The 25,130-nt window shown below is 39.6% G+C and overlaps 1 protein-coding gene across 2 annotated transcripts in view; it reads left to right on the forward strand.

Moving 5' to 3' along the window:
• Positions 1-25,130, forward strand: part of lpgat1 (lysophosphatidylglycerol acyltransferase 1) — a 66,853-nt gene that overhangs the window by 27,707 nt on the left and 14,016 nt on the right. For both annotated transcript variants that reach the window (XM_084737884.1, XM_084737883.1), the window contains exons 4-6: positions 1,026-1,121; positions 8,117-8,396; positions 16,869-16,995. In XM_084737884.1, coding sequence (XP_084594010.1) covers positions 1,026-1,121; positions 8,117-8,396; positions 16,869-16,995 — 503 coding nt within the window. The remainder of the gene's footprint in view (positions 1-1,025; positions 1,122-8,116; positions 8,397-16,868; positions 16,996-25,130) is intronic.

Below are 25,130 nucleotides of genomic sequence, written 5' to 3' on the forward strand. Positions count from 1 at the left end.
TTCCACAGAAAACGTCACGTCATGTACACACAGTAGATAAACATGAGTATAGATTGTATCTGTGTTGTGTCATTGGATATATTGACACACAAAATCAGCGATACAGAGAGAATTGGAGGTGTGAAAGCTGAGATGGTCTACCGCTGCCTCAGTCTGTTTGTTTGTGGTGTTGTGTGACTTCGGCGTTTTAACAGGATAGTTCAGATTCACCAAAGTCACACAATAACAAAAACAAACTAACAGATCAAGGAGACAGTAGACCAGCAACTCCCAGGGTCTGCAATGGTGTATGGTTGGTTTGGAGAGAGCAATATTTGCCTTTTCTGACAGAAAACCATTGTTATATAAGCCAGTCTGACAGGAAAGTCAAACAGTAAAAATATCCTTAGTATAACATACACTGAAATTGTTGATATTTTTACACTTTTCTTTTAACCAGCTGTACATTATTCACATACAGAAATAACTGCTGTTACCTGAAAATATCGTCAGCATCAGATGTGAGTTTGAAAATGGAACTTCAGGAGAGAAACATCCTATTATCTGTCAAGCCCGAAAGTCAAGTCTGTCACTTTTCACTCAAAGAATCGATTATTTGACAGCGTGTGGCTCGCTGTCCAGCCACCCTGTAGGAGTCATTCTGCAGATGGGCTGTGAAGTTCTGGGACGGCGGGTGGGGGCAGCTGTGTTGTGTTTATGTTTTTGTTTTTTGGCTGAGGCTGGCACTGCACTGGCACTGCACTGGAGCTGCAGAGCTACGCGGCACAAACATGATGACATGATCCGCCTCAACAACTGCATCCCTGGCCCAGTTTATCCTCTTAGCAGTGAAAGGACAGTAAGCCAAAGCTGCATCGGTGCAGGTCATGAGGGGTGGAAGTGCTCAGAGGGGCTGTATCAGTTTGGAGCTCTGACACCAAAGCCAAAGACACATGCTTTTGCTTACAGGCCAATGTTTGCCTTGAGCAAAATCATGGCTGGGTTTCTCATAGATTTTCACTGCATCTCTCCTTCCTTGTTTTTAGGTGGTACGAAAAATGATGTGGTTGATGGACCATGTGTTCAAATACACCAACTTTGGCCTAGTGTCCCTGATCCATGGGGACTTCTTCATCAGACAGGTAGGACTCTCACAGTTTGCACCAAACGTCTTTGTAGGTTTAATTTTGAAGTTGTGTGAAAAGTCGCATGTTTCATATTTGCTCAGGGTTTTCTTTGGATGTTTTTGAGACAAAGGTGGCAAAGGCTGCAGAGTGTGGCGTAAATGACAAAATCATGATTCGACAGATGTTAAGTGTAAATTTTTTGCCAAGATGGAACAAAAAGATGAAAAACAAACACTGTGACAAGCAACACTCTTAATTTTTGCACAGGAATCACTGTAAAAAACACAGTATTTCGTTTTTTTTTTCTTTTTGATAAAACTATAGGGCTGATGGAAAAGCGAAATCAAGAATGATGAAGGAAGTTTTTCTGTGTGACCATTAATCATTGAGCAGGTACCAACGGGTGGGTCAAAAAATGCTGAAATTTGATTATAGCAGCACTAAAGTCCATTAAAAATATTTATTCTTTTATGTTTTCTCTCCCACATCTAAAAAATGGTATTTAGGCTGCATCTCTGTGGGGACACACTAACTCAGCTTTTAAATCACGATCGCGATTGCTAATTATCAGTCAAAAAGGATGTGCTATACATATTGTAATAGAGACTGCTTGATATAAAGATTCCATATTATTATTATTATTATTATTATTATTATTATTATTATTATTATTATTATTATTATTGTTACTATTATTATTATTATTATTATTCAAAATTCCCTATTAGTTGTCAGAAGAGAGTTAATTAAAAATGTAAAGATGTTCATCTTAGTCTGCCCAGAATCTCTCCTCACCTGTGGGTTATTTCTTTTTTTCTTTTGGTTCTTTTACATAGTTTGCTTGATAGTGAATGTTGTTTTCTGTGGTGTACTTGTCTTTCTTTATAGTCTGTGATTACATATATACAAAAAAATAATTATTCAGCCATCAGAAGTTGAACATAAAAACATGCTCTGCTGCATGTTGCTAACACTAAACTTATTTAAATCCAGTGAGCTGCCCAGCAGGTTTTTTTAGTTGGTAAATTGGCCTCAAGGCTATGCCAGCAGTTCTCAGTGGGATATGAATGACTATTTTCTCTCACATGTCAACACCTTGTTTTTCCCCTGAACGTCTCAGGATTAAAACACAGACCTTTAGGCCATAACCCGGCTCTTTGAACCTCTCAGCTACTGCTGGCTTGTTTTTCTGCTCTCTGCAAAAGTGGAGTCGCTCCCCATCTGCTTGTCCCAGCTGGACAGCAGCTATGCTGTTGGGTTTCCTACGGCCATGGCGTCCTCTGAGAAGGATAACGGCAGTGGACAGTAGTGTGGGAGGGCCGCTCAGCCCCGCTGGGTCAGACTGACCCTTTTGTTGTGGGGGCAGCTGGAACAGAGCAGCCTGCTCTGACAGGCCCACACGTGGAGCCTACAGGGATGGTACTAGTCTGGGAATTCCTGGAATAACATGCATGTTTGAGAAGTTCCAGAATAATTCCAGAGAAACAGAAATGATTCACTGCAGATTCATAGCGAATCAAAGTATAAACATTTGGGTGGATGCACTCACAAGAAACTAAAGGGATTTGTATACTATAAATAAAAGATTAGATTTTATCAATTCAGTATTGGGAGTAATTTAATTATTATAATTTTTACTGCAAATTTTTGGAAACCCAGCAGCATAATAATTTGTAGGACTTGCCTTAGACGGTTCAAATGATAAAATTTCTGCAACACTGTAAGGCTTTAATTGGGAATCATGCAAAACACCAAACTCTTTTTTTTTTTTTTTTTTTTGATCAGCTGTTTTTTTTAACACTATCTGAAAAAAGCAACACTAAATTCATTCAATTCTAAGTCTTTAAGTCTATTTTTTAACTTAATTCTCTCACTTCAGTCACTTTGCATCTCTGCTGACTCGCTACTGCTTAACTTCTTCTTATATCTCTCTCCAATTTCTGGGCATGTGCCAGAGTGTTTGCTCACAGCACAACACCTGCCTTTATAAAGTGTTTTGGGAGTGTTACATATGTTAATAACACTTGGTCATGCCATGATGTTTATTATCAAGTGGGATTCATTATTCTGTACAGCTGGGTAAGAGCAGATTTGGGTGGTTAAGCAAGTTTGGTGCATCTGGAGTTGACTTTTTTTGTTTTGTTTTGTGTTTTTTTCCTAACAAGTCAAGAAAAAATATAAGAGAATGTTGCTGCACAAGGCCCAATGTCAGAAGAAATATCATTTAATTAGTATCAGGTCCTTCAAATAAGTACAGTATGTACATCAACTTTAATAATCAGTTAATCAGAAGAGTCTGGAAACTAATTTATCTGCTGTTTGTGCTTCTTGACATTAGTCTTTTATCTACAGACAGCTGGCTATCTAGCTTTAGCTACTCAGCAAGTAGAGACAGACTGAACAAAGCTGAATCTGCACACTGTTCTCCTGCACTAACCTCTCATAACCAGAGATAATCAATAATAATAAAGGTAACAAGGTAGTTTTCTTATCATTACGCAACACAGGGTTGCACACGGAAATGAGAGTTTTAGTTTTTTCACGTTACACTCACATATAACCATTATACAGATAATTAAATTAAGAATTTAATAGAATAAAACAGAAATAAAATAAAGGAAAATATGAAGTTATGTACATATAGAAATATACTTGTTTACACCCAGGAAATAAATCTGTAGTGCATTTTTTTAATTTGTGTCAGGTTGAATGTGAACAACAACAACAAGATGATATGATAATATGATTGATATCTGGGAAACCCTGTCCGTCAACTTTGACTGCGTTTGAGCACAAAGCATCATCGATCGATTGATTCAAGATGTTGTAGGACAGGTCTCTGTAAGATATGAGTACAGCAGTCTCTGGTTACTAGGACAGCCTGAATCACATTTCGTCCATTTCATTTTCCTGACCGGACATGAACCAGCAGCAGCCTTAACTCCTTCTGAGGTGGTCTGTGGCAGTTCATCCAGCTGATCTGCCCCCCCCCCACCCCCCACCCCAGACTTAGGGAAGCTGTGCAGGAACTCCCTAGGAGCGTAGGATGTAAATTTACAGTAACAAGCAAGGACGAGTCCTACACTGTAAGTTGATCAGCTGTTTATAACTGTCAGTTGTCTGTCAGTGTAGAGTTATCCTGAAAACAAAAGCCCACTGCTCTGAAAATACACACTCTGGAGTTTGAGTTCAGTGGCTGCCAGCCTTACTGCCTGCCGGACTCCATCAACATATTACTCAATTTAACCCCTATGAACATCCACTCCTTCTAAGACGTTATTATGATTATGATTTCTTCAGACTCATAAACAGAGCTACTTATTCAGTGAACATTCTGCATCAATGAGAGCTCTAATTAATGTGAAACAGGCAAACTGAAACATTTATTTCAACTCAGAAGAAAAATTTCAAAGGAGGGACACAGTGGCTGCAGCGTTGACGTCACAGGAGTATTTCAGCTTAACATGTTGATGTTTCATTGATGACATATCATGGTCATTTTGTGATTAACTATCCTAAATATATTACAGGTTTCTCATTTATTAAAATAAATTCAATATATCCCCCAGCCTTACTACTTCATGTCAGAATGCATCAGCTTATATACATTTGATGCCTTAGATGTCAGTAATGAGCTTTCCTTTTGCTCCTGTTTTCTCTGTGGGGCTAAACAGAACTTTCTGGCACCAGCTCCATTAGGACAAAGATTTAAAAATACCATTACCTCCTGTTAAATGACAGATAGGTAGTCTCTGTTTTGTTTTGCCAGAAAAATTAATGAGAAGCCCACTCATTCCTCTCTCACTTTTTGAACTGCAGAAACACCACAGGCGCGGCAAAGGGGAATTAAATTTTTTAGGTCATGGAAATGCTTTGCCATGGAATTTCACATCAGGCGCCGTGCCGAGGGTGAAGCACCCTGAGCCTGCTAACAGCCAGACGGGCTGTAGTGGAAGGCCTGAGCAGCCTTGGCCATTTCTGCCATCCTCTCTCTGTGATCCCCTCTGGCACTCTTGTGTGTGTATTCTTGACATCCTTCCCCAGAATACTTCACACATCCACACGGCACAGCTAGCATCTGCCCCAGCCTCGCGAGCATCTGCTGTCCACTCAGGCTGGCAGACACGTCTCCAACATCATTATGCACAGCACACAGCAGGCTTTGATGGTAGTAAGGCGAGAACTGAACTTTTTTCCTTGGTAGTGTCTGTGTTCTCCACCTCTAAAACTCAGGAGACCCTTCAAATTACAAGCATAACTCAGAATAGTATTTCTTTTTTTTCATTTCAGGATGTCAAATCCATAAAGTTTATTTTATATTCTGAATACAATCAATTCACATCACACCTAGTTATACCAAATCCCCACTGTGTCAATTCAAACTGGCAAGTAAGGTGTTTCAATCTCAAACTTTGCACATCTCATAACTAGAAAGTGTCAAATATCTGTCTAAAACAATTACAAACCTGATTTGGGACATAGAAAAATAAGTTTTGTAATTGTCTTAGAACAGCAAGCTAGATAGGGGTCAAAGATTCATATGGTCAACAATTTTAAAACTCTCGGTTTCTAGGTTCTTAAATGTGCATACTTTCTGGTTTCTTTACCCCTTTTTTTTTTTTTTTTTTTTTTTTTTACCATTTTTAACACTTTATCGACCAAACAACTGATTGATTAATAGAGAAAATATTCAGATTAATAATCATTATTTGCAGCCCTAAATGAAGAGAAAAAACAGAATAGTGTTTGACTGGCTAAATGGCTGCAGTTAACCAAGAAGATGTGAATGTGTTGCTATGCTTTCTCAGACATTATTCAACTAAAGTCTGTAAAAATGGAAAGCATACCTCTCCACCTGAGCCACATTTTCAGGCAGGGTCTCCAGCCGTGTATTGCAAGCCTGCAATGCCTGCCAGGTCTAAGTTGACCCTCCGCCAGGCCTAAGCATCAGGGATTTAAACTAAAATGTGTTGTGAACTCCTTTGCAGGTTGCATGAAACAGACAGAGACAGGGTGTCTGATATTACAGCTGTGAACGCAGAGGTGCAGTATATGTTTAGTTTAGGCTGATTGTTGTTGAATAAGTGCTCAGCTCCTGCAGACACAAGCCAAGATCCCATCTCTTGCTCATGCTTGGGTCAGCCCCAAAGTTAGCAACAACTTTGGTTCAGGCTCAAGTAAGTCAAGTAAGCCATAGTTTGTGTGTAGTTCAGCACAGATCACAGTATAATTGTTACTGAAAGGCTGTGTGTCATGTTTGCTACCACAGAAAAGAAATCGGTCCCAGTGTATCTAACATTGCTACAGCGTCTTCCTCTGCTCTTCACAGCAGAGCTGGTCTGTGAAAAGCCAACTTAGCTAGTTAGCATCTACAAGTAATTAAATTTTTTTTTTCCTTGTGGAGGAATAAAAACTGCATGACACGATTGATCATCTCATCTTGTTTGCTACTCTACCCACAGCTTTCATCTTAGTATCTGGAAAACCTCCAGTTTAAATCGTCTTTTGCCTGACTGGTATCAGCTAACTGTGTCGCTGTGTTCTACTACCCTTTCTGCCTTACTACTATATCTGATGTCTTTTGGATGAGTATGTAGATAATTAGAGCTGAAACAACTAATCCATTATTTAGTTAATCAGCAACTATTTTGATAAGTGATTAATCAGTTTGAGTCATTTTTTTACTGAGGTGTGTGTGCGTGTGTGTGTGTGTGTGTGTGTGTGTGTGTGTGTGTGTGTGTGTAGATATGTTTTTGCAAAAGCTGTTTATGCAAAAATTGCAAAATAGTCTAGAAATGTCGAGATACTATTTTTAAGCTATATCGCCCAGCCCTAATATGTAGTCTTGTTTCACTGTATTGATATGATATCGACGTATTGCCCAGCCCTTGTGTCAACAAAAACGTTCAATGTTCAGTGACCACTTTTGTGAAGGTGGCATTTATTACAGAACTGTTGTATTGGACTGCTTTATTTTAGCCGGGTGTACCTAATAAACTGGCATCTGAGTATAATCCTTGGTTCCAATTGACAAAAGCATGTAGGAGCTGAGCAGGTTGGTCACTGAAGAGACAGGTGACCTCCTGTCAAAGACCTTCAGCTGTGGATAAACCGAGTCCAGTTGCAAAAAATTATTAATAGAAAAAAGATAAAGATTCCTCTGACATTGGAAAAGCAGGAGAGGTACTCTCGTCTTCTCAGTCTAACGACAACACTGTGGAGTACAGTTCCTTCAACTCACGTGGCTCCTGTAGCCACAGCAACAGTCTCAAGGTCATGTGCAGGTTTGTGATGTGTTTGAATACTCGTCTCTTCCTCTGTGAATCAGACTGTGCAGCTAAGATTAATTATGCACTGATATTTATAATAATATTAATAATGATCATATTTAGCCATTTCCATTGTGTCGTCAGCAGTTTTCCTACATTCAGCTGCACGTGTGCTCACATGACACAGACACACACACACACACAGAGTCGAGCCCAGCTATGCTAATGCATTTAAAATGGCTTTTGACCGAGCCTAACTAAAAATCAATCCTGCTCCTCCTCGTCCCGTCACTGCTAATGCTCCTAATGTTGTCAGGGCCATCATGTTTTGCATCCATTTCAGTTGTGCTATTAATGCTGCTCACAGTGCTCCACAGCGTTGGTGCATTTAACTTCTAGTTTGTGTGTTAGCTTGTTTTTTTTGGGGGGGAAGTTGTTAGTATGCTGACAAAAAAAAAACATCCATCTTATCAAGTTAATGAATTTAGCACTTAGCCTCAATCACTTTGTTTCCTCAGGGCAAATAAAGAAACTGTTTGAGATAATTGCACTTGTTTTGAATGTAGTCACCTACTTTTAAGGTTCTTTTTTAGAGTGCTGGTGGTTTGATACGGCACTGGAATCTCTAGTGCCTTAACTTTTTAACCTGCAACTAAATAAGAGGCTAAACTATGATGCGTGCATTGGTTGTTTTTTTTTTGTTTGTTTTGTTTTTTTTTAACATATTTTTGTTTCCCACAGGGTAAAGCTCACCGAGACAAGCAGCTGGTCTACCTGAAAGATCACCTAGACAAATTCTACCACAGCCGCGACAGGAAGTGGATAGTGCTGTTCCCAGAGGGTGGCTTCCTGCGCAAGCGACGGGAAACCAGCCAGTTGTTTGCAAAGAAGCATTCTCTCCCCCACCTGACCCACGTCACGTTGCCTCGTCTCGGGGCCACCCACGTTATCCTGAAAACCCTGTCAGCCCAGCAGGAGAACGGCAGCGTGGGCAGCGAGACCGGGACCCCTAACCAGACAGGTAACTGACACACACAGACACACACAAAAAAACTTTACTCTGTTTCCCAGATCCTTTCGGTGGAATATTTTTGGGATCCATTTGGATCTATAAAGTTTTCTCCAATTGGGATGGGTGCTGAGGCATAGTTTTCTTTTTGTCCATTGAACTTGGTCAGAAATGTCTACTTTAATTCAAGGATTAACTTGTTAGATTTTGGTGGTCAGAGGTCAAAGTTCAAGGTCTCTTTGACCTCTCATCCATCCCATTCTCATGAAGGTGATCTCTCTGGAACACCTGGAGAGAATTTTATCACGTCTGGTGCAAATGTCCACTTGGACACAAGGATGAACTGATTAGATTTTCTGGGTCAAAGGTCAGTGTGAGCTCACTAAGCATGTTTTTGCCCATAACTCTAATTCTCTCGTTAATTATGACAAAATTATAAAATGTCTAATAGGATAAAATGATAAGGTGCCTAAAATGTCATATTTTAGGCAAAAGGTCTAAAGTCAATTTCAGTGTGACACCATAATGTTCAGCTCTCAATCAGTCCTCTGTGCTCCTCCATAAAAGTAGTCTCTAAGTGAATACTGATATAAATAAAATCCTAGTGATACCCATCCCTCATGTCTCCAGCTGTTTGATCGCATTAGGCCAGTGGGGCACCTCTTTCCCCTAAAGTTAGCTGTTAGTCATGTTTTTACAGACATTTAAAAGCTATATAAAGTTCCATCATTTCTAAAAACATAAATGTAGACATCATAGTAAGCGCTTTTATTTTAATGACTTCACCCCGAAATTATACATAAATGAGTCTCCAGGCCACCCCAGAAGGCCTCCTTTTTGGTTTTCAGTCTTTTATACATCTCCCCTGGGTCGCATCACATCTTAAAATCAGACGAAACCAAATGGATGCACACTTCAGAAACTTCAGCAATGGCTCGCTTTGCTGTGAGGTGAAGACTTTTTGAAATTAACAGGAATCTGGACCAGGCTGATGTTTTTTTTTCTGACTGACAGCCATTAATTTGAAATGTTAAATTGATTTTGAGTATATTTGTATTAGGCCTTTTGATTTACTGAACAAAAAATGAAGTTGGGATTGAATTCTTTGAAGTTTTCTGGGTGCCGGGGCCTCAAAAAGAAAAATGCTATTTCTGGGGAAGTCTGGCAGAAGTTATATATTTTTTTTCTTCCTTTACTTCACAGTGTCTGAACTCTCCTGCTCCACTGTGTACTGTAGTTCTTGATCAAAATGTGCTCTTATGTTGGCTGGAAGGCCAGAGATGGAGCGTGCTTCAAACATGAAGCATTAAATCATCACCTCGTGTGTCCCACTGTCCTCTGGGAGTCCTCTTTTAAATGAAAGGTGACTGACGGTAAAGATTGCCAGGAGAGGAAAGGGGTGACATGCACAGAGGTGCCAGAAATTGCATCAAGGTCCCTGAAACCCCAGCGGTTATTTGCAGGAGAGTAATTTTTCTGTCTAGAGACCAGCCCTAAATACAGCCAGTGAGCAGGAAGATAACTCTGCAATTAACAAGCTTTCAGAAGCAAATTTCCTTTTTGGGCACCTGATTTTATTTGCAACAATTTAAAGACATTTTACAACAGAGAAAACAAACATCAACAAAGGCTGAAAACCATGCAAGATCCACCTCTCTTTCACTGCTATGTCATTATTGTCTTTGGATAGATCCAGAGCTGCAACGTTTAGTCGATTACTTAATCGATGGTCAAAATAGCTGGCAACTAATTTTCTTTCGACTAAGTGTTTCAGTTAGTTTTCAAGCAAAAATGTCAAACATTTGCCGAATAATTAATAAATTAATGCTGAAAATAAACTGCAGATTAATTGATAATTAAATAGATCCAGATATTGTACTGAAATCTTTGTTTGCAGTCAAGGTGATCAGTTTCTCCCATTTTCTGAGAAAGGTCTTCCCTTTGTTCCTCAGAGGAAACATCACTTTTTTCTCCACTAATACATCCCTTGCTATGTCCATCCACTGTTTCAGTCTCTGAGGTTCCGTTTCATAGCAATTGTTTGTTATTGCATTTTTGTAGGTCTCCAGTAACATTTTACAAAGATTGCTTCCCAGTACTACTTCTACTGTTATCAATTAAGATACAACATTTTTCTGTCCTTAGGGATCTACCCTACAATGTCACTTAAGTTTAAACATATATTCTCAGTCTCTCTAGACTGTCAGATCATCTCCAAAGAAAGTATATTCTGTTTAGCTGAATTTAAGAAACGAACGATGGCATGTTGTTCATGCTACAGGGACCAGGGCCTTGTTTTAAGAGGAAGGCTAACAGCCCCTTAAAGGACCAGTATGTAGAATTTAGTGGCATCTAGCAGTTTGTTTCATTTAAGAGGAAAGTTACATAATTGCAACACTGGTACATATACAATTAAAAGAGCATCGAGGATAACACAAAAAAGTCACTTATTTAGTCACTTATTTCCATTGTGGTCCTTGTAATTAGATAGTATGGAGGAGTGCAAGTCCACAAACTTTCAGAAATAAATAGAAATAGTTCATAGCAGCAAATGAGATACTACAGGGGCCACGAAAAGCACAAATGGTTGTATCTAGAGCCAGTGCTTGGTTTTTCCTTTGTGGGCTCCTGTAGATACATGGCAGACTCTGAAAAAGGACGTGCGCACTCTGTAGATATAAATGGCTCATTTTAAGGAAAACCCAGTGATTCTTATTTTCAGGTGATTATACACTAATGAAAACATACTCGTGAATATCATATTACATTTCTGCCATATTCTGCCGATAAATCTGCGTAAATCTTCCACATTGGACTTTTAAACTCTGGATTGTGGACTAATGTAAAAATATATGTTCATGCTTTTGCAAAATTATCTATATAACTCAGCAAACCCTCTTGAAACCACACCAGCAAAAACTACAGCATTAAAACAGCCATAAACCTACAAATGCAATGAGTCTCTCGTGCATGCTGCACACTCAGTTTACCCAGCGGTCCCTGCTGGCTTTGGTTCAAAATCCATTTTAAAGGGTGTGCTGTGTTAATAGTAATTTGGAGAGACTTTGGGCCAGCATTATTGAGAACGTGGCTCAGGGACTTTAGCCTTCCACCAGTTTGCTAACACAGCTCTGTGTCCTACAGCCTCATCAGCACTAACAGCAAGATGCCGTCAGTTTATCCCCCTGCAGGACAGACTGAGTATCTCGTAATCTGCCTGTCGTTAAATGTGGATAAAGCCAGGCACAGCGCAATTTATGTGTTATGTTATATGCTATGTGTGCATGTTTTTCTTTGACTTTTCTGCTAATTTATAGCAAAGTCTTTAAATATCTCATCTATGTCAACAAACACTGATGACAGCAGAGGCTTTGTTTTTGACCTCTGGCAAGAAGTGGATTTTTTGACATCATAGACATGCCAAACGTTTTCCTGTGTAATCACACGTTACATTTTCTCTTGCTATTTAATAAACCAGCTCCACTTCATATCCCGGTCCTCTCTTTATCTTTGTGTGTCCTTCCCTCTGTTCCAGCAGCTCAGGAGGAGGGGAAGCTGGTTGCTGCAGTAGAGCTCGTCCTTCCACTTGAATCTAGCTAATGGCATTAAAACCTAGGGCAAACACACACACATACCCAGAAGAGTGCCATGTCCCTCACTACCCTGTGCTCTATGCTGTGTGTGTGTGTGTGTATGTGTGTGTGTCTGGCTGATCAAAGACACAGCTCTGTCTCCCTCTGACCCTCCCTGATGCTCTGCAGAGGTGCCCAGAGCTTGCTGACTCACTCAGAGACAAATGGGCCACTTGGAGAAAATAGGATTTGATGTAAATGTGTGTGCCGCTGTGTATCAGCCATGCAATGTCAACCAGGCTAAAATACACAGCTCAGCGCAGATACAAAGCACATGGGTCACTGGTCGCCAGTGTAGTTCACAGCCTGCAGAAAGGCTCTAAGACTGATAAAGTTTATGTGTTATAAAACAGTATTTACAGTTGACAGGTAAGCAAAGTTCACAGCTGTGAGTCATTTAGGCTAAGAATGGAGCTCCATGTGACCTAAAGGTAAATGTGTTTGATAGCGGCGACCAATCGGAGGCAGTTTTTACTCGTGTTTAAGTCAGTGGGAGGGACAGATGTGGGCCTCAAATGTTGTAATTGGCCTGCAGAGTGGCCTGATAGAGAGCCAGATATCTGCCAGTGTGTTTCCTTCCTTTAACCGCTCACAGGAGGACAGGGCCTCTCTGATGTCATTTTAAATTACCATGGCTGCTGTTATTACAGTATTGTTTGTCACAGTGTATAGGGCACCAGCGATACCTTGGCTCAGGGCCCTGGTCTTTGGCCGGCCACTCACGGGAGACGATGGCTGCCTTTCAGCACACTTGGACAGAGATCTGGATCCAATTACCCACACAGGGATAGATGTGGTGTTAGCCAGTCCCGTCAATACCATGGATGCCTATCAAATCACTGTAACATTGGTATAAATGAGCCAGAAACCTGTGCCTCGGCCGCTTTTTCCCCCTTCTCCGGTGTGTTCTGAAACCAGTACAATGCTTAGTAAACAGAGGTGTGTGTTCTTAAAGGTCATAGTGTCATTCATAGCCCTCTGCACTCACTTTCCATGCTGGCACACAGGTATACAGGGAGCTAAACACTTGGAATAATGGTTGAAGGCAACAGTTGTCAGAAAAGATGATATATAATATATAAACCAGAGCAAGAACAAAGGTATTGTAACAGTTGACTTGTCCATACTTTTGTGAATCCAGTTACCTTGTTATTTTACCATTAAATTAGTGACACCGTGTCTTATTTGTCACTCTGTCTTCACATGTCAGCCTTTGAGTTTTGTTTCAGCAGTTCCTCTTAATCAAGTGTGTTGTGAGCGCAGGTGTGGATTTTGGCAGATGAAAAAAGTTCATTGGCACTTTTCTAGTTAATTTGTTTAAATATGTGTGGGTTATATAGTATTTTCCTGTAACTCAATAAGGAAAGTTAATCAGACATGAATTTCAGATATAAATATCTGACAAATGAAGATACGACAACACACAGACACCAAAAATGTACAAAAGTCCAATACTGGTATAAAGCAGTCCTACTCAGTGATTTGCAACATTGCCAACAAAGGCTTAATACTGTTTACTCAACTTGTGTCATTAAACTGTAATAGATGAGCCTTTCATAACTCTGTTACAGTAGACAAAGTTGTATTTATCACATGGTTTTATTGCCATATTGCCCAACTCTAATGACTTGAATTTTCTTGGGGACTATGGGTTGTGTTGTTTGTTCAGAGGAAGGAACTGTGACTGACAAAGTGTCCATATTGGTTTTTTTGTACTGACAGACATGAACATAGTGAACCTTAATCAAAGGAATGCTGTGTTTGTCTGTTATCTGTCACACTCTTTACCCCCTGACACCACATTTTACTGTCTTTTTATGCATGTGAAAAGGTTAAAATTATGACTTGTTAGCAACATTCCCTGTTTTTACTGCTGCTGATACTGACAGTGTAATGTGTAACGTGGCGAGTCAGTTGTAAAATTTATCTTCAGCTTGTCACACAGGGATGTCATGTTTGCCTCGCACAGAGAAGCCAGTGTGTTCAGAGAGGGAAGTGCTGTGCTGCACAGTAACAGCAGCCCAGGCTGCGATATTAGTCAAGCAGTCAAATATGCTGCACTGCTTCACATCAACCTCACTGTAAGCGCTGGGGTTTTCTCCTTTATACTTGATGAGCTTGCTCAGCTGAAAGGAAAGCGTTTAGTTAATGCACTTGTTTGCTGTAAAAGCCCACAGTTGTGGCTTAAGGTTGTTATTGCATTCATATCTGCACATGCAGCTCAAAGACAGGTCTGGGCATGTTTAGAGTTGCTTAGCTCCAAATGTATGTGGTATGAAAGTGAAGTAAATGGCACACTGCCGGTGCTGCTCATAGCAGAGCAGAAACTTAAACTTAGCATGTTGTCATTCTTGGAGTAAATCTGCTGTACAGGTGACAGTGTGCCACTTAATGAACACTGCAGCTTCTGAGCACCAAGAAACATCTTGTCTGTTGTTTCCCAACTGCTGGGAAAATGAAGGAAGAAAGCCTGAAATAAGCCAAGCAGGAAAGGCTAAAGTTAAGCTAATACTAACGTTAGGGTTGTACTTTTACAATGTTGGCACCGATGCAGTCATATCTCTGCAGAAGCTTTGTGATCCTGTGAACTGCAACATCTTTTTTGTAAAATAAATCCATAATAATTAGTCCAACACTGATTGCACTCTTATTTATTGGTTTTTCCACTTTGAAAACAGTTGTTGTTGTTGTTGTTGTTGTTGTTGTTGTTGTTGTTGTTGTTGTTAGCATATTGTTAGCCACTCACTAGCAATCACAAGATGCTGTGGATTGAGTCTGTTGACCAATCAGAGACTGTATTTCTGACTTGTTTGTGACAGTGCTGGTCCTTAGGTGTATTAATAGATCAGTGCGCAGATCTCGACATGATTAACCCTTCAAAATGAAATTTGCAGCCCAATGCCACAGTAGGCGTCACATGACCGCAGAATGTATCATCACAGCCCCAACTTCAGGTTCCTCTGGTTCATATAGTGAAGTGAGCCCTGTTAGCTCTGATTGGAGAGCAGAGAATGTAAACATGCAGTAATACAATGTCAAATGTAATCGCCTCGCGCTGTCATCATTAGGGGACTGTTATGAGTTTGAAAATGCCTCCTATGTTAGAGCAAATTAATGTTGCATAAATTCCAGTAACAGCACTGTTTGTCCAGCAGCTTACCCATATTTTGATAGTGACCAATCAGGAATCGGTACCAATTTAGTACTGACTCTTAATAACCATCCCCTCTCCAAATAGTGACACACACTAACATACTGTGGAAAGTCACTGAGTCTTATTGTCAAAGCCACAGCATGCTGCACACACACAAGTTAAGTTTAAGTCAACTTCAATTTGGCAGGTTTCAAAACCGTAATAGACGAGAGGTTTAATGCAGAGGAAAGACATCGTCCTTATCACAAACCTCCTTTCATTTGTTATATTTAATCTTGTTTGCGGTTACATGCAGGTGAGCACAGAGCTGACCCTGCATAATGTACATAAATACTTGCACACATGCACCCTTGCTTGCAGCTGACAAATTTTTATCAAGTGTTTTGCATTCCCTCTCCCATCTGTCATCCTCCGTCTTCCTGTCTCACTACTTTCTCCACCTGTCTTCCGTTCTGTCTCACCCTGCCATAAACAGAGGGTGAGAAATTTTAAGCCTTTCATTTGGTAAAATAACATGATATTGAGGTGAAAATATTTCTGTTAGTGTGACTCATAAACGTAGCCGCCAGCCAGATTCTGCCAAGTTAGGGCTTCAGCTGTTTTCCACCAGTCGCTTTGGCAGGTAACCAGCTTTCATTTGGCTGTAATAGAAAAAAATCTCCAGGGACACCTCAGAGTTAGACGCACTGTTCTTCAGCTGGACAACCAGGCTGCAGCCTCTGTGATGGTATGCATCTGATGTATGGAAGTGTTACTGAATATCTACCAGCTGTGGGGCTGCTGTCCTTGACCTCAGAGCTTTGATGGTTATGGGCAAATGAGAAGACTTTCACTGTGTGGATTATTAGTGTATGCCATACCTAAAATACTGGATAAAGTAGAGCACAAGAACCTGTACAGTTTAAGAAACTATGGATTTGTTTTTTGTAATATTCAGTCTTTTTCTGAACTATAATTGCTAAATTGGTCACACAACAGAGTGTTTTTCATGGTGAATACTTGTTTACCACAGTTTAGGGCTGCAACTAACAATTATTTTCATAGTCAATTAATCAGCAAGTTAGATTCTTGATTAAGAGTTGTTTGTTTATAATGTCAGAAAACAGTGAGAAATGTTGATCAGTGTTTCCCAAAACCTAAGATAACAAATGTCTTGTTTTACTCACAACCCAAAGATATTCAGTTTGCTGTCATAGATGAGGAGAGAAACCAGAAAATATTCACATTTAAGAAGCTGGAATAAGAGAATTTTGCCCTTTTTTTTTTTCTGAAAAAAATACTCAAATCAATTAATCGATTGGCAGAACAGTTGGGCATTAACTTAATAATCAGTGAACCAATTAATTGTTGCAGCTCTGCCACAGTTTGAGAGATTGAGGACCAGGGCAAGCTCGATGTCATCAAAAGTGAGGCAAGAAGTATGGCGTGCAACTGAACGCACACGTCCCTGCAGAGGTTGAAAGAAAATGCTTCGTTATCTTTTGTTTTGCATATGTACGCGTATAGCATTAATAGTAACCAAATATTAATTTTGTTATTGAAAATTCTACTGAGAAGTTTGGAAATTTGAGTCTGGACAACTTTGAAAATCAGAGATGTAAAATGTGTAGGAACCCTGTGAGCAAGTTCTAGCCTGGGTCCCTGCCTTTCACATGTGTCCTAATTCTGTTCTTATAATTTGTGTTTCTTCTCCGACAGGTAATAAACGTAAAGGCCTGCAGTGGGTAATAGATGTGACCATAGCGTACCCCAAAGCAAGACCCATGGACATCCAGACCTGGATCTTTGGCTACAGGCCTCCTACAGTCACACATGTACACTACAGGTAAGAGCTAGAGTTGATCATCACATTCACCTTTCACATCTACATCTAAAATAACCTAGTTTTCAACACCAAACTTTTATCATTCACATGAGGGCGGAACACCAGAACCATTTTTACTATGCAAATTTTTTCCTATGCAGCCAACATGCAAAGAAACTACATCATATGAAAATGCACCATGTTACATCATGAAATAAGTTCAACATAGTGTTGTTAGTTTTTTATCATTGATGTGTTTTATACATTTTAGGTTAGTATTGGTGCTTTCAGGTCGTTAATGGCAGTAAGATTTTAAAATAGAAAGAGATACCCGTTTTTATGACTTCAGTACAAACCAGAGAACAATATATACAGTACTCACTTCAAAAGAGGAATTTTTATTACCGTAGAGTATCATCACAGGTCCATAATAAAGTTACAGGTCACTTAGGTTTGGTGCACAGACTTTGAGACTCTGTACTACTGTATTCTATGCATGTGACTCACTTATAATGAGGGACTCACTGATAACACAAGTTTACTGCAGAAACAACAATAACAGGCCCCTCAAAGGGTTACCAGGTGTGTTTACATGTGACAACAGTCAGCGCTGTCTTTATGTGTCTGTGTATGTGAATATGTTTGCTTGCTTTTCCTCTCTGTTGAAGTGGCTGAGACTTTTTAACATAAAAATCACACAATGCGTTAAGTTGGACTTCAGAATGAGGAAAAAGTATTTACTTGCTATACTTGGCTTCAGATTGGACACTGCTTCAGGTGAAATGGTGTGAAAATTCCTGTTGGTTTTATCGCAGTGTTGTTAAAATGTGCTGAAAATATTTAAAAAGTACCCATACACTCACACTGAAATCACTGAAATCACACTGAAATTTGAAGCTTTATACTGAAAACCTTTCAGTGATTTCAAATGGCATCATGTTCTTTGTGATGTTAGTATTTTAACTGGAGCAAAACAAACCCATGTTGCTGCTGTGCCTGCGTCAGGAGGCTGTTGCTAACTTTGGTTGATGCTGGACAGTAATCGTCTGGAATTTTATTGTGGTTTATCAAGAAACTGGTTGTAGTTTCCCCCTGCATACACATAAGGGCCCTGCTGAGGCTGGAACAATACACTTGTCTCTTGATTTGATGGTATCACGATACTTAAGTGCATATTCAATATGTATTGCCATTTGTAAGCACTGGGATTCAATATTACAATTTATTGTAATTTTTGTTTGCTTTTTTTATAACTGGACCATGTGAAAGAGTTGAATCGTACATTTCTAGAGACTGTATTTATGAAAACAATGCGCATCACATGTCAGTCAGTTATTGAGTTTTATTTCAGCAGCATCATTGCTATATTGCATGTTAAAGTAATAGATAAACTATTTTTTTAAAGTAAACTTTAGCTGTCAATGTGAAGTCAGCAGCTATTAGTTTGTCTCCACAGATCAGAGGAAATATATCCCTGAAAGTCTAAGTACATCTTGTTTTATGTTAAGCATGAAGTAAAATGGAGCTTTTTAAGATAATATTTGTGCGATCATGATGCTATGTTCAGGTAGCGCATCTATAGGAATTCCCACTATGTGTTAGCACTGACCTAACTGATGAAGCACTAGTTATTTACATTTTTAAAAACTGATTCAGTAGTCGAAAAATTGATTTGGAAATCATAACAAAAACAATCATGATACTTAAGAACTAGTACATCAAAGTTGACTTTGATGATCAATAATGAAAATAATTCTTACTTTCAGCCGTATATTGTTTTATTTATCTCATTCTAATTAATTATAATTATATAATAAAAGTGTTTTTGCAGATTTGTCAACCTGTTTTACTGACAGTGGACAAGCGCTTGAATATAATAGATTTTTGTGTGAATGTGACTGTAAGGAAATTTTATTTTGTGAAACTGTGAAATGCTTATTGTAATAGGAAGTAAACAGATTTCATCATCCTTTATTCTGCAGCTAAAAATATTGCAGCCCTTATGCAAATCGAATGCATTTGCCTCTCCATATTGTCCTGCTGTCAGTGCCCTCCAGGTTCCCTCTGATGCTAATCCATCCACTCGAGGATGTGATGAAGGTGGGCCAGGATTAGATTTTCTGTAGACTGGCTTCAAGACAAATGTGGCCCTCTGTGCATTCATTGTCTTGACAGGTTAGATCAGAAGGGACGTCCAGGCTCATGCAGAAGTCATCTTGTCCCTTTAATTTGTTCTCTCGCCCCCTGAACAACCTCCTGACACAGCTCACACATGTGTGTGTTCACCTCTGGGTGCAAGGTGGGATAGGGCAAAGTAAAAGGTGATTTATGAACCCCTGGCTTGCAGGCCCCTCTCTGGAGACTTCTCTGCCCACTCGGACTAAAGCTAAGGACTCATTAAGTCTGTAATTAGACGAGCAGAGGATGCACTCGTCCCACCCCACCTTGGGGACTCTCTAATCAGCCATTGACACAATCAGCTCCCCTCGCTTGGTCAGCAGCTCTGCAGCCTGGGGACGGACAGGCAGGCACCCAACCAAGCTAAAGGCACAGCTGTTCCTGTTACAAGTGTGCTCACGCAGTTCCAGCCGTGCAGACGACACAGATCAGACAGAAGTTAGGCTCACGCTGGTACAGGTGCGGAGTCAACAAGAGGATTAGTCTGCTTGCTGATCAAGGGAACACTGTGGGGGAGTGAGCAGTGTGATGCACTTTTGGTGATGCAAATAGGAGAGGAGGCTAGACAAGTGAGCCACCTTATGACTGTTTCTGTTGTGTCAGTTAAGGACAGTTTCTACACGGTGCGGCATCTTTTTCACCAGCTGTCCTATAAATAATAAAATGTAAAGAATATTATGGATTTTGAGAGCTGAGGCTCCATTACACAGCACTTTAATACCTGAGATTTGCACAAGACACACAAGAATCAGACATAACAAACCAACCTTTCCCAACATATTTGACCTATGTTTATGCAGGGAAAACTGACAGGGCTTTGCTGTAAAAGAGCTTAGAGCTCAGAGTTCACATTCGTACTGGCTAATAGAATATACATGTGATAATAAAACAATATCAGTAATAACAAAAATTAAATGTCTGACAAGAATAATATACCGCAATTAAAACAGTACAAGTGACAAAAAAGGGAATTAACAAATAAATAACAATTCTGACAACAATAAAAACAGTAAAAATGTAGGAAAAGCACCTTTTATGAAGTGCTTAAAATGTGTATATTGTTTTACTTATGAGAGGAAATAACGAGCCAGTTAATTCTGCCTAAATGCACTTATTTTGTCTCATTTATAAAGTAGAATAAAATGTCCTGTATAGTTTTCTGATGAGAGTAAATAAAAACAATGAGGTGACCTATTTACTCAGCCTAAATGCATTTATTTCTCATTTAGGAAATATTGAAGATGTGAATGTTTTCAATGACATGCTTCAAGATGATATGAGGTGATACAGAAATGGCCGTAAAAATGGTCAGGCGTGTTAATTTATGCACAAATGAACTCTTCCTGAGTTTTATTGGTAAGGCCCATTATGAATTGGGTCACGATGGTTTGTCATTTTTGAAAAGTGGGTCTCCAGAAAAAAAAAGTTTCGGTAACACTGACCTACTAGACACTTTAAATCCTCTATTGACACAAATCTGTCCAATTTCAGTACCTCCTGTAATTTATTCCATTTATTTGGTACAAAAAACTACAAAATTTATCATCAAGCTTCATCATTCATATCAACAACCGAACCAGGATAACATCAAACATCAAATCTGCTCAAAAAATGATTATTCTTGGGCATTGGTTGCAGGGTTTTGAGAATAGGAAAAAAGTAGTCTTCAAGTTGACTGAGCGGACTCTACATTACCTTCTTTATTTGAAAGTTTGTCTTTTTCAACGCCACAAAACTAGACAAACTTCACACTGGGTTGGTCAAGGATTTTTAGTTCTCCGGGGAAGTCAGCAATTTTTACAAATGGGTCATTTCACCAAAATACACTGCTCGTGGACAAATTAAACCAAAAATAGAAACAATTTGCGGTCAAACGTCCTTTTCCTAATTTTATAAAATAGACATTTTAATCTGAGTTTTTAATAGTAGTTCCCTGGGAAATCAACCTGATTGAACTGACATTTCAGATGAAGTCAGGAATATCAAGAAAACCATTTGTCTTTTTTCATGCCACAAAACTTGACAAACCTAAGACTGGGTCTGTCAAGGTTTCTGAGTTCTCAGAGGAAGTCAGTGATTTTTACAAATGAGTCAATTTACCAAAATATACCACTTGTGCAAATTGAACCAAAAATTCCTGATGAAGGACCAATTTGGGGTCAAAACATACTTTTACAAATTTGATCAAATAGACTTTTTAAACAGCCTATAATAGGGGTGCGATTCTTTTGGAGGCGCAAATCAAATTTAAAAAACGTTCCCATTGAGATTAAATAATAGTTGTCCTTAATGATGATTTATGTGTCCACACTGGGGACATCATCACCTGGAAATGAACAGCAAAAAAAGCTTTTAATGGTGCACTGAAAGAACTTTCCTCGTCTGTGTGTCATGCCTCCAGATCACCTTACAGTTTTGTTATACTGTCATGGTAACTTCAGAATTGATAATTTTATCAGAAAACCTGCAAAAACATCTGGCACACATGAAAAAGTATGATTACAAATGGAAATATAACTATGAGATACAAGGTATTTGCCTACTGGCATTTAAAGTGCAGTGTGCGCTCCTGTATGTAAATGGTTCTGCGTGTGTTATAACAGTGTGGCTTCATAGTAGAAGAGTTTAGGCACTAGACTGACCTGTCTGCAGTCCAGACCTGTCTCCCATGTGTGGTGCATTATGCAGCGCAAACTGGGACAACAAAGACTCTGGACTGTTGAGCACCTGATGTAATATATCGAGCAAGAATGGGAAAGAATTTCATTTTGAAAACTTTCAAAACAACATTGTCCTTTTGTCACAGTGGTGAACATGCCCCCGTCCCAACTTTTTTGGAACATGTTGCAGGCATCAGATTTATAATGAGTATATATTTACAAAAAACGACAAAGTTGATCAGTTTGAACATTAAATATCTCGTCCTTGTACTGTATTCAATTGAATATAGGTTGATTTGGAAATCATTGCATCATGTTTTAATTTATATTTTACACAGCATCAGAACTTTTTTGGAATTGGGGATGTATTTTGTTCATAATTTTAAATACATGCAAGTTATTTCCTCCCTCACAAACACTGAACATCGATGCATGTTAGCTCGACATCAGCTGTAGTCTTTGTGATGTCTTCAACAGTCCAACAGAAGATGTGAAGCGTTTGATCACAGTCGTAATAAATCTGACTGACTCTTTCTATGTGAACTGACCTTGATGACAGACCGCCGTCCTCCTCCCGTGTTATCTTTTTTTTTTTTTTACAGGCCTGTATAGATTACTACCGTGCCTGAGCCTCAGCTTCAAAACAGGCAGCTGAGAATTGAGTAATATTCTAGATGAATCCACGCTGAGCGCTCTGCACTTTTTTTTTAATCCTTCCACCTCCCTCTCTCCCTCTCCCTCTCCCTCTCCCTCGCTGCCTCCAGTCCTCACCCCTCAGCCTCACCCTCCCTCACTGTGTCTCCTGCCCTCTCCCCATATAATCTCAGTCTTCCAGATTGCAGCATCATAAGCCCTCTGTGAATGGCAGATGGGAGAGCTAGGTGGGCGTACAGGGGCCGAGCGAGGGCAGTAGTGGGTGTTAAATACGTTGAAATCCTTTTCTTTTAAATGCACCTTCTCTTCTCTTTTTTTTTTTTTTGCTGCTGTATGCGTTTCTGAAAGCTGCTGTTTGAAAATATCTGAAAGGTGATGTGATTTATGGAGTCTGAGTCTGCCTGGTCATCACATGGATGCTTTCGAGCTGCACACCTGGCTTTCTCTCTCAGACAAGGCGCTCGCACAGAATTGTTGAGTTTGCAGCCACGCTGCTCTCTGAAGATATCTGAGGCAGATTTTCTTTTCGCAGACCACAAGGTTGCAAAGTCTGTAGCCGCTGGATGTAAATCAGAAACATCTCCTCCTTTTTTTTTTTTATTACCGAGGTTAATTCAACACCTCACAGAGGATCAGTATCTCTTACACCTTTCTTTTACCTGCGAGTCTAATGAGTGCCTCGCTCATTAGAGATTGAGTATGAATAGAGGGATCTTTTTCTCAAAGCTTTACAGTCTTCAAAGGACATTTGTCACCATAGAAACCAATTACTGGAGTCATCCCCCACCCATATTCACGTGATTCGACCTCAAGAGGTGTCAGAGTTCAAAGCCCATCATCAGCACGGGTGGAAGACGCAGTATCTGTTCGTCTTTAGAAACCCTTAAATAATTAGTTTCCTTAAACTACAGCCATAGAAGAAGTATTAAAAAGAGTGAATCTTAATTTACAGAAGTCTTAAATATTTTTTCTTGCCTAATTTGCGTTATAAATGTTTTTGTTCCTGATATAAACCTATATGCTAAAAATATGTTGATTTGCATTGAAATATTCCTACTGCATTACTACTACATTCTGTTAGGTGGATCAGGTATCAGCCAAGGCTCATCCACATTAAACACAGCTTTTTTTTGTCTGTGTCGCGATGGAAATTCGGCTGTTTTTTGTGTTACGGCAATGTTTCTGTGTATAAATGAGTAAATAATGAGTTAAAAGTGCAGACATAACTGTAGACTTGTAATCAAATGATGGCATACCTGTTCTTTTGTACAATTTGTCTTTAGGAGGAGTGTCCTACTTCTTTACAGTTAAAACTGACCTCAGACATGCTCCCTCATAAACAACAGGATGTACTGACATCTGTGTGACCGTAAAATCAGTTCAGGCCACCAAGTCCATATCCACCCGTGACAGTGGTTTTATGGCCCCTTACTTCTGACCTCGGCACTGATAAGAGGTCGATGCTCCTGTGCTATGCTGTTATTAACCTCTTCACAGCTCCTCCCCTGCCCTCCGTCCCTGTCCCGTGTCCTCAAGTCACAACAGCAACACTGTGTCAGAGGCATATGGTCAGAGTGACCAGGTGAAAGTATGCTGCTGCCATGTCGACACAGATCAAAGCGGGATAAAGGTGAACAGACACACTGCAGTGTTTTCTGATCACTCAAGCCCAAAACTGTCACTTTCACTGCTGTTTGGTTCAGACCAAGGAGACAAAAAGATGCGATGCAGCTCTTAAGTTCTTGTCCACTTTGTTTCCACACTGACTTTTTGGAAACTAAGCAAGAGATACAAACATGAAGATGGACTGACAGTTTTGTTTGTCGTTTCTCATCATCAGCGCTACATGGACCCATGAGGGTAGTCTGGTGACTGACAGCAGGTCATGCAGCACTTCACTGCCTCCTATTGTTTATTTATACTCTCTGGAGCTCATGAAGAAAGAGCTGATTATATGAGCATTATAATTCAGCACTGCAACTCAACCTCACAAATCATAATGGTGACAAACAGACAGAAATGTGACAACAAAGGGGCATTTTGTACCATAATGCGTGGACATTATTTTTTCACTTACTTAATTTTGGAGAAATGCTGTAACACAAGGGGCAGGACATGAGCTGTGCACAAGCATATCTCTGTTTTATCTTGGAAAATCCTCACAATGACATGGTGATATGTTACCATGGTTACAGGATTTTTTTTTATAGATAGGTCGTACATCGCTTATACAGATCAAGAGAGATTGATTTCTTAGCAGTTTGCAATCAGAAGATGGATTTAATAGTAGTTGAGCTTTTGGGTTTAAAAATCCTGTGGGTGGTCTGATTTTAATACAAATGGATTGAGACCCTCCTTTTTAGGACATCTTGTGTGGTTCAATCCAGTCATTAAATGCACATTATGCAGCATTTTCTTTAAAAAAAAAAAAATGTATAGAATCAAACATTATGTCTCTCAGTCGTCACTTATGACCCACTAGAATTATGTGGTGATGGCTGCATCTGCAGAGACCCTCTGTCTTTATTTTCTTATTTGCTTTTGCTTTACACTGGATGTTTCTGGGCTTTAGCCTGTTCAGTAGTGGTGTGTAGCCCCCAGCCAACAACCCCCAGCACGCAGGTTTTGAAGTTGAAACTCTTTAATAACACTGAGACAAGGACT

This window comes from Lutjanus erythropterus, chromosome 15 (genome assembly GCF_056507025.1).
Source record: "Lutjanus erythropterus isolate fLutEry1 chromosome 15, fLutEry1.hap2, whole genome shotgun sequence".
Taxonomy (NCBI): Eukaryota; Metazoa; Chordata; class Actinopteri; order Lutjaniformes; family Lutjanidae; genus Lutjanus; species Lutjanus erythropterus.